General features: G+C 33.5%; 1 protein-coding gene across 1 annotated transcript; it reads left to right on the top strand.

The window, feature by feature from the left end:
- The first annotated feature begins 701 nt into the window (after positions 1 to 701).
- LOC141456952 (uncharacterized) lies at positions 702 to 18,733 on the top strand. Its single transcript, XM_074133375.1, has 5 exons — positions 702 to 980; positions 10,684 to 11,001; positions 14,345 to 14,590; positions 16,224 to 16,301; positions 18,292 to 18,733. Exons 1-5 carry the CDS (start codon positions 958 to 960, stop codon positions 18,692 to 18,694), a joined length of 1,068 nt encoding a protein of 355 aa, XP_073989476.1. The 5' UTR covers positions 702 to 957; the 3' UTR covers positions 18,695 to 18,733.
- Positions 18,734 to 18,761: the final 28 nt, after the last annotated feature.

The following is an 18,761-nucleotide window of genomic DNA, read 5'->3' as shown; positions in this document are numbered from 1 at the left end:
ATATCTCTGTAGATTAATTATTATTGCTAAGTAATAATAATAATAATTATTATAATAATAATTGCAATTATAATAATTCGTCTTTATTCGAGTATTTTACAAAACAAATTGAAAATAAAATACGTTCTTAATATTGTTGACAAACCTCAACTGATACTGAGAGTGAGTTATCTTCTTACTATACAATATTGTATTTTATTTACGCATAACTTTTTTCAAAAAAAAAAAATAATACACTAATAATAATAATTATTATATTTATAATCCATTATTCAATAACCAAACTCCTGCACCAGAAAATAACCTGTACTTTTATGCCTTAGAAAATTTCAGTCCCAATTCTTACAATTTAGTAAGTCTTTAAATTCACTGTAAGTCAATATGCTTTTTGAATTACTAAGTATTTCAAATCTATTTTTAGTATTGACTAGCTAGCCACTTTTAAAAATGTTTCCATGTTTAGTCTATTTTGGATACTTCAGCATGGCCAAGTTTAACTCCTTTATTCTGGGGTAAAAACAGTTGGATTTTCTAGCCAAGCCTGCTCTTGAAGAATTTCCGCTATTATACTTTTCTATTTTACAATGTTTCGCCTCTTAAATGAAGACTCTAAACCACTAAAAATAGCTAGCTATATTTTTCTTCTTTGTTTTTACGTCAATTCCATAATTTGCTCACAGCTGATTCTTGTTAAATTTACATTATTTTTTTTTAGTCAGTTTTAGCAATTTAAAAAGTGGTAGTATTTTACAAATAGATGTGATTTAAAAATTAAAAGCTTTTTTAAGTAGAGATTAGTCAAATAGTTAAATAATTTTAGTCTGAAAAAAGTGTTAATGAATAGAGAAAACTAAGTCTTTTTTAATAGACTATAATTAGTTTTCAAAGTTGTATCGTTAGCGAAGTGACCGGATTAAGGAAATCAACGCAGAAAGTTCAACAAATAATCCAGTCAAAATGCTGGCTTACATAGTCAATTAGTACGTACTTTACAATATTTTGATTTTTTAAGTGAAAATATTTAAATGTACTATCTGGCGAGTAGGTTTCCTCTGTTAGTTCAAGGTAAAGGCAACATTCCTTCGCGTTTTTCAGAGAATTGACTCCGGTTTGCACTTATTAGGAAGTCAAGGAGGAAACTCCCGTTCTACTGGACCCCCTAGTAAAGCATTTTTGGTTGGTCGAATTACAAGAAAACATTACTTTAAAGCTGTTATGTGATTCCTAATCGAATTTTTTGTTTTGCTTTATTATTGGCATTGGCTTTCGCCATACAGCCAGCATCGTCTGGGTCCTCATCACTAGAAGAATATCACTCACTCTCAATTCTTACTTATAAATACATTCGCTTCACACATTCATCCCTCTACTCAGTAGAGTCTACTGTATACAACTATTTACATAAACTACAGCTAATGGATGGATCAGTACTCTATATTCCTGCCATCCTTATAGCTTAACTGAAATTAAAATCACCGTAATCCTTCTCTAATCATTTTCTTGCATTCATTCTATAACTTTTAAATACATTCATATTTCATTGCTAGCTCTGCTATAGATTTAAGCACATATATGTTGGTGGAGAATATTATGTCTTCGTAGCGAAATGGTGCATCTAAATACCTGTATATGTCGTCAAACATTCGTTTCTTATTATGACAATAATAAGAGGAAAGGACCTTTTTTGTTGATCCTATGAAGATACGATCCGCAAACCGCGTGGTTCGCTCTCAGCCTGCTTATTGTCGTAACAACCCAATTATTAGTGACAGTTCCCTTAAACCATGGTTGTCTAGGTTACTGATCTGCTATAGTTTTATAGAATCTCCCTTTATTACCATTACTGTAATCTGTCTGCCATTTTTGTAGTGCTGCTTTTGCAATTGTACACTTGATATCGATGTATGGTAATTTATAATTAGCCATTTCCCCACTATTGGTGGCTTCCTTTGCAAGTTTATCCACAATTTCATTTTCTTTTATACCGCAATGACCCTTTACTCACAAAAAAATTAATGCAAACCCCCTTCTCTTTAAAAATGGCTATAATTTCTACAATCTCTGCGATAATATGATTCATTCCTGCAGTCTGGTTGTGTATATGTGATAATCGAAATTTCAAATTTGCATTGTCGTTAATTCTCCGTTATTTTAGTTATTTATAAACAGACTAACTGCCTTTACCTTGAAAACTCAGTCAGTACGATTGCATTAATTACCTTTTAAGTGGGGCAAGAGAAAATAATAATTGCAAGTGTGAGAAAGAAAAAAAAAAAAAGCCTTGACGTCATGAAGCATGTGGGAATGGCGGTCTTTCCGTCACAGCTGGACCACTCTCTGGACGTCTGCAGACTCCTGCTGGCTTCTTCACCACTCCAACACACCTTCAGCTACACTTTTGCCTTGATTTAACTCCAAAAATCAGTCATTTGTGAAGAAAAAAAAAGTAATTCATTATTATAGTTCCTTAATGTAACACCCACTTCTTTCGCTAAATTAGGTACAGAATCTAGAAAGGAGTGTTCTTTCTTAAAGAAATAATATTTTTTGTAATATACAAAGCTAAACCCGCATAAACTTATGTGCAACTTAACTTTTAATAGTTATAATGGCTTTGTACATTTATTAATAAATTAACTCGGCTAACTGGAGTGCAATCCTGTACGTCTGCCTCTACCAAGTATGCAGTTACAAATCTTTTATCATAGCACTTCACAAGTCTTAAAAACTAGGTCTCAACTCCCGTACGGTTGGGCTAGCTTCTTTCTTCGCCATATTGACGATTTCTATATTTTCTTTAATATAAAATTATAACGGGGAAAAATCTGTTAGTAATTGCTCGATATTGAGGAGAATAAAAAAATGCTGAGGTGCACTATCGAGAAGCAGTAAATGCGTCAATATTTTACTTCATCTTAACTAACCAAACAAATTATTACAATTCAGGAAAATAAGTAACAAAATAACTTTTTGATATCCTGAACAGTGACTGAAGACTATCATTAAAACGCAGACGAGATCTACCTAATTTGAACAATAGATACAAAAGAGACGGATAGCATTACGTTCCATGTGCAACGTAAAGAAAGTAGGAGAATTCGTAGTATTTTCTGTGCAGTAGGCCCATCTTTGGCGGAATATAAGTTAAAGTGTTTGGGAATAAAAGAACACGATATTTCTGTACTTGAATCACACCTGAACGGGCTTAATTATCTGAGATAAATAGCTATTGTTAGATCTGCTAATAGATACAGATTGTTTTTAATAAAACTGATTCACTCTTTGATTAGAATATCGTAAAAAAAGTCGAAAATTGAAATTCTAATTTCGTTTCTCGTTTGTTTCTTTTTCCGGTTTTTGTGCCATTTATTTTGTTATTAAGTTAACCTTTATATCGTATGCATAATTAGAACTCATTGCAGACGGCAAATCATCATGATAGTGTTTTTAAAAAATGAGTGGGTATATTTTATTAATGTATTTATTATCTCAATAAAAACATTTACTATTCTAATTAACTTTTTGTCTAGTCTAGAATTTCATGAGAAAGGAATGAATGTCAATAACTGCTTAGATCTATTTAGATAACTCTTTAACAAAAACTTACAGTTTAAAATGTTAAGTATAAGGGTTGATTAAACGCCAAAAGGTACACAAATCAGCTAGTACCCAACATTTCATTAATACTTCATTGATATTATTTTAAGTAATTTTACTACATTAATTTTCATTAATATTTTTTTGAATTTATTAGATGTTTCACAGACCCTTATGCTGGCCATTTTAATCTACAAAATATTTGTTCAAGTAGAACACCATTTAACTTAGATTGACTGTAATAAGATAAATAAGATATGCATATTTTTATGACAGCTAACATAATTATTCCAGTATTTTACTATAAGTAAAATTAGAGGGACTAAATTAAATTACAATTGAGAAATGAATAATTATTGCTGAATAATTTACTTGATATTACCTACGCGTTATTTGTGCTCACAAATACTTCGGAAAGACGAATTCTAGACTGAAATATTGTTTTAAATCCGTGATTCAAATTTAAATAGTAGCCGACTCTGCCTTTGTCTTTTTTTACTTTAACGTGCTTGTACATACATATACTTATGTGACTTCTCAGAATAAAGAGCATAATAAAGATAAATCAGAAAAATAATTTGGAATAAAGCTAAAATAAAGTACCTATTTAATTACGAAAATATAATATACATTTTATCATAATTATAACAAAAAAATAAAATATTATGAATGAACAAAGGGAAGGGATTAGCTATGCGGTTAGCATATTGGATTCCCACGTGGAGGTTCCGGGTTCGAATCCAGCTGCTGACCCTTAGATTTTCTCTTTCTAAGAGCTTCTTACAGCTCACTGTCCGGGTGATGGACAGAGTTGTCTGTAACGAGAGAACACTGTCCGGAGGCCGGCAGTGCACTGAAAAAAGCTGCGAGCGCCAATAACCGCAGATTGTTGAAGTTGTTGAAGCGACTTAAATCATAAAAAAAAAGAAAAAGAAAATGAATGAACTGGCCAGCATAAGGGTCTGTGAAACATCTAATAAATTCAAAAAAATATTAATGAAAATTAATGTAGTAAAATTACTTAAAATAATATCAATGAAGTATTAATGAAATGTTGGGTACTAGCTAATTTGTGTACCTTTTGGCGATAATCAACCCTTATACTTAACATTTTAAACTGTAAGTTTTTGTTAAAGAGATTTTTGTACCTTTTGGACAGATTTTCTTTTTTGTATGTTTTGCAAAGTTACATATCTGCTTTACAGATTTTATTAAAATTGGGAATAATAAATTTAATTTTATCATTATAACCTGAAAAGGTGTTAAGTCGGAGTTACTACCACTGGACAGATCTTTTTAAAGAATGATTATAGTTGCGGTCCCCAAGCCATTCTCAATAACAATTTTTTTGAGAAAGCGTTTTGAATAAAATAGGAAGGTAATTTGTACGTAAATAGCAAAATTAAACTGCGATTTCAGTACTTCCCTTTAAGAGGAGTAAGAAAAATAAACTGCGATTACAGTACTTCTCCCTAAAAGGCAAAGAGGCAAAGATTTTGAATCGAACTACAATTCATTGATGAAAATCGGTTCACTCATTGAAAATTTTAACGATTGCAATACTTCCTCTTAGTAGGTGTAAGAGCATGATGGCACTTCACAGCCACGTAGAGGAGCTTTAACCACTTCTTCTTACTAAATTTTATCAAAATCGGACTAACCGTTATAGAAATATTGGTAATAATAGTTTTAGAAAGGGCCTTACTTGGGTGGGGCAAACTCCCCTCCTTATGAGGCACAGCGTCGAGACTTTTAAAGTGCAAATCTGTACAAAATTTCGATTCGAATGACACTTTATTCATGAAAATCGGTTCACGTTTCGATAATTTGCAACGATTGCTATACTTCCCCTTAACAAGTGTAAGAGCAGATCGTCGCTTTAATGTTACGTAGGGGAGCCCTAACCCTGTCATCCTACCAAATTTTATCAAAATCGGGCTAAGATTTACAGAGTAATTAATGATAATAATTTTGGAGGGGGCCTTACATAAAGGGGGCTAACTCCTCTCCCATTCGATGTGCAGCATCGAGACCCCCAAAAGGCACATCTACATAACATTCCGACTAGAATGACACCTCATTCATGAAAATCGGTTCACGCGTTTAGGCGCTACGTTGTTTACAAAAAAGGTAACAACAAGAAGAAGAAGAAGAAGAAGAAGAACAAGAACAAGAACAATTTTTGAAAATGCCGTTTTTGCTCATTTTCAGCATCTTTTTTCTCAATATCTATCAAATCTAGGCTGTTGCAAAAAAATTACAGTTATAAAGGAGGGTTTGGAGTAAGATTTAAAGAAAATTTGGGAATTTTATCTTTTATAGAAAAAGAGAAAAAAATTGTCAAAGTTGGGTGTTTTTCAACGTTACGCTTTTTCGTGCAGTTTTTGATGATCAACCCTTATACAACTGTCCTACCGGACAGTTTTAATTACCACGGAGAAATCTTCCATCTTTTGTAGAGGAGAAGGTGGTAATATGGGACGGGGTTGGAATCTGGGACAAACCTGTTTTTGTGAAACCCTGTAGTGCTATCTGTTAGTTTTTGGTGCCTTACTACTCTTTTTGGGTAGGCTTTGTCTGCTGCAGAGTGGCAGTTTTGTCCAAGAGAGGATCGTGTTGATTTTGTCAATTCTAACAATTTGAGGTTGATTTTCCTCTGCTTTTGGTTAATACCGAGGAAAGTTAGAATGATTTCCCTTAGACATTAAAAATATAGAAAGTAGAGAGTTTTAATTGCCAGTATTATGGATTTCAAATATTAATGTTACATATATTGGAAAAAAATGAGGTTATATTGTACGCGGTGTATGGTGGTATTATGGGACAGCGTTGTCCCATATTATAACCTCGTTAATCGTCTGTTGAACAAGTGTGAAAAGTGGCACTGAGGACGAAACTAGTGTCTTATAAATTTTTTTTTTCTACAGGGTACTTACTATAAAGGGCCTAAAAAGATCATTTAAAAGATTTCTTGACATTTCTCTAAGAAAACTGATTACACCCTAATTTTTATCCTTAATGTACGATAATTGTGTAAAATATGGTTTTGTGGCATATTTAAGGCTTATTTTTTACAATTCATGGAGAAACGGAGAACATTAACTATAATTATTATGTGTGTATTACGACCACACCTTCTGATAACCCAATATGGCACCACGACAGTCTTTTTCAGTGCAACTCCACAGACTCCTTGCTGTGATCCACTCAGGATCACTCCAAATTTACAAAGACAAATACTGTATGTCTATGATTTTACTTCAGAGTAGATTTTAAATTCAGTAGTGTTCAAAATATGCAAGGTAAAAAAAAGACTATCCCATATTACTTTCCACTTTATAATCTACGGAAACCATTCTACAAATAAAGAATTAAATCTTTCGAAAATTCTAATCTCGAAATAGGTGATGAATTAGGGAATAATTCAAAAATACTGAATTAGATGCCTTATATAAATAAACTTAGAAAATGGCGAAAGCACAATAAATAACATATCCAAATTTTCTTTTTCTAGCTTTGTAATAAAATGACGAATAATCAAAACTTTTCTACTTTTGGTTACGTTCAAACTTAAATGCATTTGTAAATGACTACATTGATTGGACATTAAGTTATTTCTTTTATTATTACGATGCCGGCAAAACGAAATAAACGGCTACAAAATAAGCGTCATATTTAGATGCCTATTCAAAGGTAACAGCGCGTTCGTTCAGGGCGACTGGATTGTCCAGCATTTTCTCTTGATGATGAGAAAATCTGTGAATGTTTTCAGAAAATGTTCTCAGTAAATTATGTACGAGGAAACAGTGTTAAGTAAATAATTGGTAACTGGAGGTTAAGCCCTGCCTGAAAAAAAAGGCGATTACTTTACTTTACAAAATAACTGATCAACTTTGGAATTTAAGAATCGTTTCTTTGAAATAAGTGAAGAATCAAAAATAAAATGTGAACCAATTTCTTTCGAGTTTAAATACGTATAGTAAGAAGTAATGTGATAAGTAAATATATTTCTCTGGTTCTATATTCTGTAGATCATCAAACACATGTATTTACTCACCCGAGTATCTCATTTAAATTCTTATCATTTAAACAGAGAATTTTTTGCAAGTAATGCGAACAAACGTTCATTACGGAAATATTTCTTTTCAGTATTAAGTCAGGGGGAAAAAAAATATTCACCTGTAAATAAGGCTATTTCTTAAACATACAGAAATATCCTTATTTTTCTTTTCAGTCTATTTAGAGTGAATTCCGACGTATAAAAGTAAGTAAAGTAAAGTAATCGCCTATTTTTTCAGGCGGGGCTTAACGTCCAACTACCAATTAGGTGTCGTGGACGGAGGCGACTAGCAATCATACTTTACTGTAAATTTCTTTTTATTAACCATTAAATAAAATCCAAGGCCTAAAGACCGGGAATCGAACCCAGTACCACAATACATATTAGCTTCGCAGGTCTCGCCTCTAACCGCTCGGCTACCGTGGCGCCTAATTCACCTGTAATAAGGCTATTTCTTAAACATACAGAAATATCCTTATTTTTCTTTTCAGTCTATTTAGAGTGAATTCCGACATATATTATTTACCTAATCGAACAGCAATTTCTCGAATTGTTATTGTCCACTAATTCATTAATACATTAACCAGTATCATTGCTCATGGTTAAATCGATTTCGATATTTATTTTGCTCTATGTAATAATGAAATAATATTTTTGTTTACGCTCGCTAATAATATTATTAGTTTAATGGAAGTGCTACACATGTTTACATGAACATGTGTTTTGTTTGTACAACTTGTACTTCGAAGAATTCCACTTTCTCTTCAAATTTCTAATGTGTTTATTACAGAAAATTGTGTGTGCTTACCCACTGTCTGGGCATTTATTATTTACGGTTATAATAATAAGATAATCACTGCTTCCTTGATTTCATTTGTCGTTTACACTACATTACATTCTCTCGAATGCAAACTATCCAACTCGTCTACCTAAACAGCATTCTTCTTTCTTCACAGATCATGCATCAAACTAGTTAACACTTTTGATAAACTAACGTTTAAATCTGTAAACCAAATAATAGACTTAAACGGGAAGAACTAAACAGACCATACTTCTCAACAACACACGAAATTTTTCATTAAACAACAGACAACTTCTTTACAAAGTAAATGCAGAAATGCAGCAACCAAATGAAATTTTCTTTGCATTATAAACACACACTAAGTATAAATAAACACAAATTTAACTGCTTATTTTCACTAATTCTCAATTAAAAAAATCAGTAGTACTTAACAGTAGTGCTAAATTTAATTCAGAACTCTTGGGTTGTAAGAATATTCAACTATCAACAAAGATATAAAAGGCTGCGTTAGGAATAGATAGATTTACTTCTCCTGTATTATATAATTTGTTGCCAAAATGTATACAACCAACTGAAACCAGAAATTTATTGTATTTTGACAATAATAAAATGCTTAAAACCCCCAGGGTTATTCAAAAGTAGTTTGTAAAATATTAATGAATTTTTTATTTAAATTCCCTTAAAAAAAAAACATATCTGCCCTTACATATCTTATTATATCGAAGATGTCTTAAATAATTAAATTCCTACTAGAATTTCAAAGTTCATTAGTCATGTAATTGTATTACATCAGTTTCTATTATCTTCGCTTCCCTTTATGGTGGCACTGTTTGTAAAACTGCCAGTAAGTAGAAAGGTTTTATAAAAAACTCAAAAAAACCATTAATCTTTTTTGGTCTTGTTAGATGTCAAAACAGGAGACGGCAACATAACGTAAATGACATCTACATAGACTACTGGGATGACTTATACATCATACTATTTTATACAACTATCCCAATGTATATATGCATATAAGCTAGAAGATTGTGCACCCGTAATTCAGTCTCCTTGTAACATTCAACTTTGTTTAATCTTGTTCTACAGATTTGGACAGTTATTTACTGAAACTAACTACAACTAAATGTATGTTCTTTTTATATTTCCAATCCCCACGACACCGGTCTGGAAACAATTTCCAGATATTATCAAGAATCATCCATCAATGTACTGAAGACTTCAACATGTACTCATCATTCACTAGTATTATTGAAGTCTGTTATCTCTCTCTCTAAAAGAAGTTTTACTTATTTATTTTTTTACAAAAAGTCCAAAGCAGCTATCTATTCCATTCATTAAATATTCGCATATGAAGTTTTAAATCTTCTAATACAGCGTTTCCCAACCTTTTTTAGCTCGCTTACCACTTGGTAGTAGTTCATCATGCTAAATTGTACCACTTCGTAAAAATGATTGTATTTCGAGAAATTTCTTATTCCGAGAGTTTTATTTTACTATTATTATCTTTATTTGTATAGAGATACAAATGTATCTGTTACAAAGGAGTTCATGTTCACTATTTAAACTTTGTAGTGTAAGATCTTAGTTTTAACACTTTTTTTTAATAATTAAAAATTGTGTATATATTTTTTTCTTCAAAATTATTAATTAATTAACAAAGTTCTTCTTTAGGATTATTATATTTGTGCCCAAATCTTCTAAATTAATTTCTTTTAAGCATTCAACTACCTGTAAATACCAATTAAAATTTAATGTTGCATGGATAGAGCTTACTCATTACAATCAAGTCTCTTTAAGCAGATTTTTACATAGTTATCATTTAAGTTCTGTCACATGATTATTCTATTAAATTTTCTTTATCTTTTATTGATAACGATGTAGCTTTTCCTAAATTTTCTTTATAGAAATGGGTTAGAAATCAAATTATCATTTTGTGTTTTCGGGTTTTGGAAAATACTCCAAACTAATAATACTTCTGAAGAATCTTTATTTTTATATCATTTGAAATTACTACCGACACACGAACAATACTCCTGTCACCTGAAAATAAAATCTCATGTGTTTTGAAAAGTCAATTATGCATATGACTAGTATATATACTACACGACAAATACAGTGTAAAGGACATCTTTAGTGAATATCTCTTATAATAACCTAGATATTGGTAAACCAGACATTGAAGAATATCAAAAACTTTTTCTAATCATATTTGAATCAATTACAGCAAACTTAAAATGCAGAAACTGGACAGGTCAAAAATGAAATCGTTCACGCCAAAATATAGAAGACTTATCACTGACACTGTCTATAATATACAGAGAGTAGTTATTTCTTCAAAATTACCAGAAACAATTAAGAGTTTACTAGTTCTGGAAATGGAGAAGGCTGTGGAAGCTAGTATGCGCTTTATGCCAGAGAAACACTGCACTCTATATATTAGCAATATACCTGCTCTAATCAGGAAGCAATCGCAATCATACGCTGATAGCATTGGTCTAAATATATCTATCAGTGATGAAGCGCGAAAGATTTGTGCACGCAAGTAACTATTTTAGATCTTTTTTAATATATTTATTTTATGATTTATTGCTGGCAGATTTCTATTCGTCTGCAGATAACATATATTGGGTTGCCCGGAAAATAATGCAGGATTATGGTTTTAAAAGAAAAAATGAAAAATTAATTATTTATAACTGTTTTTATTAATCAAAATAGTCTCCATTACTTTCTATACATTTCTGCCAACGTGTGGGTAACTTTCCCATGCTCTCTGTATAGAATTTGGCATCCTTAGAATTTATAAATTCAGAAAACGCATTTTCTAATGTTCTTTGGTCAATAAATTTTTTATTTTGTAAATAGCGGTCCAGGTGTCTAAAAAAAATGGTAATCAGTAGACGAGAGGTCCGGAGAATAGGGCGGGTGTGGCAGAGTCTCATAGCCAAGCTCCAACAATTTTCGGGAAATCAAACGTGAGATATGTGGCCGAGCGTTGTCAAGCAACAGAATGGGCCCCTTTCGATTGACTAAAGATGGCTTCATTATTGCCAATTTCTGATGCATTACGTCAATTTGGTGACAATATGATTCGGCATTGATGGTTTCGCCAGGATTCAAGAAGCTGTAATGAATCTGACCAAATGATGCCCACCAAACAGTAACCATCACCTTTTTTTTTTATGATTTGGGGCTTTGGAAAATGTCCTGCTGCTTCTCCCTTGTCCAGACACTGTCCATAGGACAGAGTTGCCGTAGAGGATCCACTTTTCATCGCAAGTCACAATTCTGGACAGAAAAGGATCGCTGTTGTTTCGGCAAAGAAGTGCAGCACACATTTCATACCGCTGATTTTTTTGGCGGTCGTTTAATGTATGAGGAACCCAAGTTTCAAGCTTTTTCACCTTCCCAATCGCCTTGAGATGGTCGCCGACGGTTGACTAGCTGACTTCGAGTTTTCTTGACAGTTCTAGAGCAGTTGTTCTGGGATTTTCTTCCACCAAAGCTCGGAGAACATCGTCATCAAGGGCAGAACTTCTTCCACGGCCTACTTTGTTTTCAAGGCTCAAGTCTTCCTCTCGAAATCTCTGGAACCACCGTTGAACAGTGCACTCTCACTTATATTGCCTTCGCCCCAGACATCGTTTACATTGTTTTATTTTTCAGTTATAATGTATAAAATGGATTGCTTAAAATATTAATTATTCAGCATAAAGTTACGTTCAATTTATTTTATAGTTTAATGACTTTTATAGTTCAGACTTTTTTCATATTAATATTGTAATTTAAAAACTCAAAATTCTTTCACAAAGTTAAATGGTCAGCGTTTTATAAAATTACTTATGTATTTTCGCTATAGAGATTTTACGAAATTGTAGAGCATTGCTTAACCAGTTAAGCGTGGAATTTAATTTTTAACATTCTCCACCTGCAAGTCCACCAGTTCTACTGAACGGTGTAACGATTCCTCCAGCTGACGTAGTACGATACTTAGGACTGTACATTGACAAGAGACTCACCTGGAACCCACATACTCGACTGAAACGACAAGACGTGAACAGACGCTACAAGCTACTTACTAGACTACTTGACCGCAGATCCAAACTCGACTTTAACCACAAACTGACAATTTACAAAACACTGTTAAGACCCATATGGACATACGGAACTGAAGTGTGGGGCTCAACCAAACCTTCTAACTCCTACGGAAAATCCTGAATGCTCCAAACTACATTTCTAACCTTACAATACACACCGACCTTCACATCTCTTTCGTCACTGACCTAATAAAGTCTCGCTACCGTAAATTTCACAGCCTCCTAGCTCTCCATCCTAATCCTCTTGTCCAACAACTCTCCTCTCTAAACCTTCCAGACAATCCTCCTTGTCGACTGAAGCGAAAATGGCCTAGAGATCTGTTATGATTAAATCATTGTGAAGGAGTTTCGCCAGTGGGTGATTGCTCCAACCATGACTTTTCAAGAGAACTGAACCAATAAGATCAGATTTACTTGGTGCAACAATTGTTGCAGTTGTAAATATAAAAATAAAGTGAAAAAAAAAAAAAAAAAAAAAAAAAAAAAAAAAAAAACCATTCTCCACAGTGTACGGAATTAAAATCAGACAATGACGTGTATACACGTCGATCGCAGAGCAAAATAACCAAACGTTTTACAACGCCGTAATAATCACTGCAAGCACTTTTTCTGCAATCTCTTGGACTTGAGATTATAGAGCATTCTGTGCTCATTCAAAATCTTGCACCGCTTCACGTATGCATTGCTCCTAGTTAACTACGGACGCAAGAGTCTTTTACAAGGAAGAAAAGAGCTTTAAATTCTGTGCAAAATGAAATCATACTCGTACTGAGGTCTGAATCTCTATCTAAGGTAAAAACGTCAATGCACAAGGGTTGAGAGCTTCTATTTGTGTGCGTAATTCCCCAATCTCTAATGCGGAGACCAAACATGTACCAACCACTTTTTATTTGGCTGACTCCTACCACCTCTCTCGTATAAAATACTTGGCAGTTCTATTGGTAAGATAAAGGAAACATCCCACCAAATAATATTCTTATTGTATTTTTATTAAAATTTCGAGTTTTTATAGTTTATGGCAATTTTATATTTTTCATAACGAGTATACACGTCGAACGCACCTTAATATGGTTAGTAAATCCGTTAGGTTTGATAATACATATGGAATCATGGAGCCAAACTATGTGGTTATGTCCACGAAATCCTAAAACAATCCGAGAATTCAATTCTTCCAATTATAAAGTCTTTTGACCTACAGTAAACGCTTTCTTTGGTGTTCAATTCGTAAGTAATCAAATACTGCATGAGACAAATTATAGCAAACGTTTACAATTGCTGTTTTTTTTTTAAAAAAAAAAAATTCTTTAAAGAGAGAGTTTTAACAACAAATAATTGAGTTAAAAAATTGAACCAAAATTGAAAGAACAACATTACTCTCTTTTACTCTCTGTCTCAGCTGTTTCCGGATTCTCCAGACAGATATCTTGAGTATTACTGAGAGTTAAGCTCCATTTTCTAAAAATCCAAAAGATGCCAATAAAAAAAAAAACATTTATTTTCTGACAACTTCATTAAAAATATGACGTGATCGCAAGTTTAAAGAAAATGATTGCCAAATTTTTATTGAAAGCTTCGAAAATAAGTGGAAAATCAATTTGGATCGCAAGCCATTTTTGTATTTTAGTTTACAAAATACGGTCAGAAAGTTAGAGAATGAAAGGCAAAATACACAATAATAAAGACAATTTTATAATAGCTGATTCAGTTGGTCCACTTCTAGCGCAAGCACAATTCCTAAAATGTGTCTAAATTCAGAATACCTTTATTTAAAAAAATGTTTAATTATTTTAGGTTATTGGAGCAGAAGATAGCAGAGGAAGGAAAGAATGAAACATTCCTACAAATACTTTGGATACATTTGAATTTAAAAGATTTCAGGAATGATACAAATCATATACCTAATTATGTAAGGTCTCATTTAAGGGAAGGGTTCAGAGTCCGATCTGATCTGACTAAAAGTCCTTATGCTTTTCTTACCAGGCCGGAATTTGAATGGTTAATTGACAAGATTCGTGCTGAAATCCGGAGGCTGGAAGTGTTAGTAATTCATTTATTTATATTTACTTTCTCGTCCTCTGTGTGTGATAGTGACATTTAAAATCTATCGAGCTCTCTTACTTGATCTAAGCGAGTCCCTAAAATACACTCTCCAGTCCCAGATGTAGAAGAATCTGAGAAGATGTTTGTGAGCATTGACCTCTTTTAGCTCCTGTTAGTTTCCCAAGTGACAAGAATCTACCGCTTCGCAATCTGTCAGAAGTTGTATTGGTGTCTTTTCTCGTATATCTCCACAGAACAAGTACCATCACATTCTAGAAGACAAGGCTCCGTGGGGCATAACAATAACCCAGACAGTTTTTCAGAATTTCTCATTAACCTAGGCCTAAACACACCTCTAATCTATAAAGGTTATTCGCCAGTTTCAGGTTAAAAAAAGATTCATTCCTCTGCAGACTATTTCTACCTCTTCAGCTTGAATGCCATCATCTACCAAACCAAATACCACGAAGAAGGTGCCTATGCCTCGCCAGCCAGTCCGCCAACTCATTCCTCGGCACCACTACAGAGTAACTGTATTATCTCTGCCCAGTTTGTTGAGACATTTCCAGACCAAGCGTAAAACATCATTCCCAAAATTTTGTAAAAATCTTGAATAATCTTGAAAAATATACTCTTATTTATTACAAGATGAAAGTAAAAAATGGATAAAATAAAGCTGGAAATTTTAATAAATAAGCATTCCTATACTTTTTATCTAGCAATATAAAAAAGCAAATATCTGTAATGTATAAGGCGGCCATTTTAGGTAGGAGTTGTACGTATTAAAATTCAAGCAAGGAAACCGGAGAGGGGGGGTTTTAGCAACAGCGTTGAACCGGTTCAATACTACAAATGGGCATATCTTGATCAAACAGATGCAATTATTTGTTTGTTTTTAGTGTTTGTATTAGTTTCTGTTCTGGAGGAAAGGCTAATTGTTGTTCAGACAAGATTGCCTACATTTTAATCACTCTACCTCTAGTTATAAATGTAATCGACATTTATTTTCATTATCCAGTTACCTTATTTATTTTAAAATAAATTAATAATGATTCCTAATTCTATAATGAATGAGAATTAGATAAGACTATCTCCTCTTCAAATCCCCAAGACTTTCAGTGTCGAATTCTAGATAAGTAGATCTCCAATCAAACCAATTGCTCCTATTAATGGGTGACTTCACGTCAACTTCTGTAGCAATCGCCAGATGTGTTCTAGATAGCCCACTCTCGCTTTATCTCTTTTTGTCTCCCCTACGGCCTTCCGATTTGACCTTCATCTCTCCTCTATCCTTCTTCTGCTAACTTGGGTCAAACTATTTCAGTTACCCAGTCTCCAGCTGGAATAAAAAGAGTTTAAACTTCCAAGCTGTTCATCCATCTTCATTTCATTCCTTATTTTATTGCGTTTTGTTTTTCCTTCAACGGGATACAAAGACTCATTTCAGCAAAATGTAACACGATACTTGTATGTTTCTTAAGCAACACCAGCAAGTTGTGTCACAATCTAAATTTATTTTGGATCAAAAGATAAATAAGCTTTAAATTGCAACAGTGCTTTTGTATTGTTAATAGCTCTAACTTAAATTTTTATTTAAGATTTACATGCAAGGCCTTTTATTTGATTTCAGAATAGTGCAAATACATGATACAATTGCTGAACTTAAAAACAAACCTGCAGATGACATCACATCCGCTCTGCTTGACAGGTAGCTTTTATCAACAGCTTATTTGAGTTTTTAAATTTTTAAAAATTTAATATTTTCAAAATTTAACAATATCGATACTTGATTTCTTTTTTTTTTTGTTTTTCCTCGAACGGATTCGGATGTTAATCATTAAAAGAGTTCATCAGTTTTATGAACAGAATCTCTCTTGTGTAATTCAGAATTTATGCTTCAATTGCAAAGCTATACCAATTTCAAATTACCAATTAATGAAAATTTCTTTTAATACAAAAACGTTAATGACGAACATAGGAAAAACAAAAAAAACCTCTATGAACTAAATTTGGACCGATTCCTCGCCAATTTTGAATCCTTAATTTAATATTTTACTGTCACTAAACCAATATATATTCATCTAGGTATGTTTTGTCACTTTTTTGTTTCCAAAAATTCGTTATTTTTTGACTTCCTTTTATTAAGGGTCACATTACCAGTTTTAGTATTATCTCAGTCATAGCAGTAGTACACATAGCTCCTGTTACCGCTAAACCTTTATACGAGGGTCGTTTGAAAAGTCCGTGCAAAGTCAGAGAGATAGCACTACTGGCGCGTATCGAGGTTATGTATAGTTAGTAGCATCTCTTGGAAGAACACACACCAAGTTTCAGCCAGATCGGTCTATTTCTTTATGTTTGGCATTCGTTTGAATCGAGGAAGTCGAGTGATTTTCAAAAAATGGACGAAAAAGAATTTCGTGTGTTGATTAACCACTACTTTATGAAAGGCAAAACGCCTCAGGAGACTAAAGAGAAGCTTGATAAACATTATGGGGACTCTGCACCTTCGATTAGAACAGCTTATAAGTGGTTTCAAAATTTTCGGAGTGGCCATATGGGCACAAGTGACGCTGAACGTTCTGGACGCCCTGTTGAGGTTACTACTCCGGAAATCATTGATAAAATCCATGATATGGTGATGGATGACAGAAGAGTGAAGGTGCGTGAGATTGCTAGTGCTGTGGGCATCTCGAATGAACGGGTACATAATATTTTGCATCAACATTTGGACATGACTAAGCTATCCGCAAGATGGGTGCCGCGATTGCTCACGCTTGACCAAAAACGAAATCGTGTGAAGTGTTGCAAGGACGGTTTGCAGCTGTTCCAGAAGAATCCGCAGGACTTTAAGCGTCGTTTCGTCACTGTGGATGAAACATGGATACATCACTACACTCCTGAGACCAAAGAACAATCTAAACAATGGGTTACCAAGGTGGAATCTGCGCCAAAAAAGGCGAAGACCGTTCCTTCGGCCGGAAAGATTATGGCGACTGTCTTTTGGGATTCGCAAGGAATAATCCTCATCGACTATCTGGCAAAGGGTAAAACTATTACAGGTGCATATTATTCATCGTTATTGGACCGTTTGAAAACCGAGCTGCAAGAAAAACGCCCACGATTGGCCCACAAAAAAGTCCTTTTCCTTCACGACAACGCACCAGCTCACACCTCAGCAGTTGTGGTCGCAAAATTAATGGAAATAGGGTTCCAACTCGTTTCACATCTTCCCTATTCTCCAGACTTGGCTCCCTCGGACTATATTTGTTCCCCAATATGATGAAATGGCTGGCGGGAAAAAGATTTTATTCAAACGAGGAGGTGATTGCAGAAACGAATGGCTATTTTTCAGACTTGGACAAATCCTATTATTCGGAAGGGATCAACAAACTAGAGCAGCGTTGGACGAAGTGTATAAGCCTAAAAGGAGACTATGTTGAAAAATAAAAAAGGTTTACCCCAAAAAATTAAGTAGTTTTTATTTTTGCACGGACTTTTCAAACGATCCTCGTAATTTGATAAGAATTTTGTCAATCCTTGCCACCAAATATCTGAGAAGTATAGCATCCGCAGTTCGTTCACCGAAATGTGATCTGAAATACAATGTAACTTCGGACTCATACTTAGGATTTGAAAACTTATAATTAATTGTATCACTTATAATGAAACTACTAATACTCTATACATTTTTCTAGAATAATAAAGCTGATGGCATTCATGTTTAAATACAAATGCTGTGAAAGAACCATAAGCTATCCACTGCATTATATGAAAGAAGCTATACATTACGAAGGTGAAAATGTAAATCTAACACTGATGCATGCATTACGATTATTAAAGAAAAAGTTGAAGAGCCACAGATTAAAGGGTATTGAAGAATCGTCGGTTGAATTGAAATTGGATAGCCGACCCTCTAGTTTGGAATCATCGCAAGAACTATCCTCCGAATCTGCGCGGATCAGTTTGATAGATCCACTAGGTTCGGCAGATAGTGTGTTCAATGATGAGACCATTAATCTGTGCAAAATTATTAATTCGGTATCAAGGTTTTCATATTACACGTACGCTACGTCTACTAATATAAGGTATATTCATTAATCATGATTCACTTTGTAGAAATAAAGATTATAACATTCAGTTCTTGTCTTTTATATCTTCCTTTTAT

The sequence above is a fragment of the Rhodnius prolixus genome, unplaced genomic scaffold, assembly GCF_049639745.1.
Source record: "Rhodnius prolixus isolate KJV_2025 unplaced genomic scaffold, Rpr scaffold_10, whole genome shotgun sequence".
Lineage (NCBI taxonomy): Eukaryota > Metazoa > Arthropoda > Insecta > Hemiptera > Reduviidae > Rhodnius > Rhodnius prolixus.
This window is presented reverse-complemented; position numbering and strand designations above follow the sequence as displayed.

Coding starts and splice junctions, on each gene's coding strand:
- LOC141456952 (XM_074133375.1), top strand. CDS start 958: ATGCTGGCTTACATAGTCAATTA. Junction 11,002..14,344: donor CGAAAGATTTGTGCACGCAA/GTAACTATTTTA, acceptor TAATTATTTTAG/GTTATTGGAGCAGAAGATAG. Junction 16,302..18,291: donor ACATCCGCTCTGCTTGACAG/GTAGCTTTTATC, acceptor ACATTTTTCTAG/AATAATAAAGCTGATGGCAT.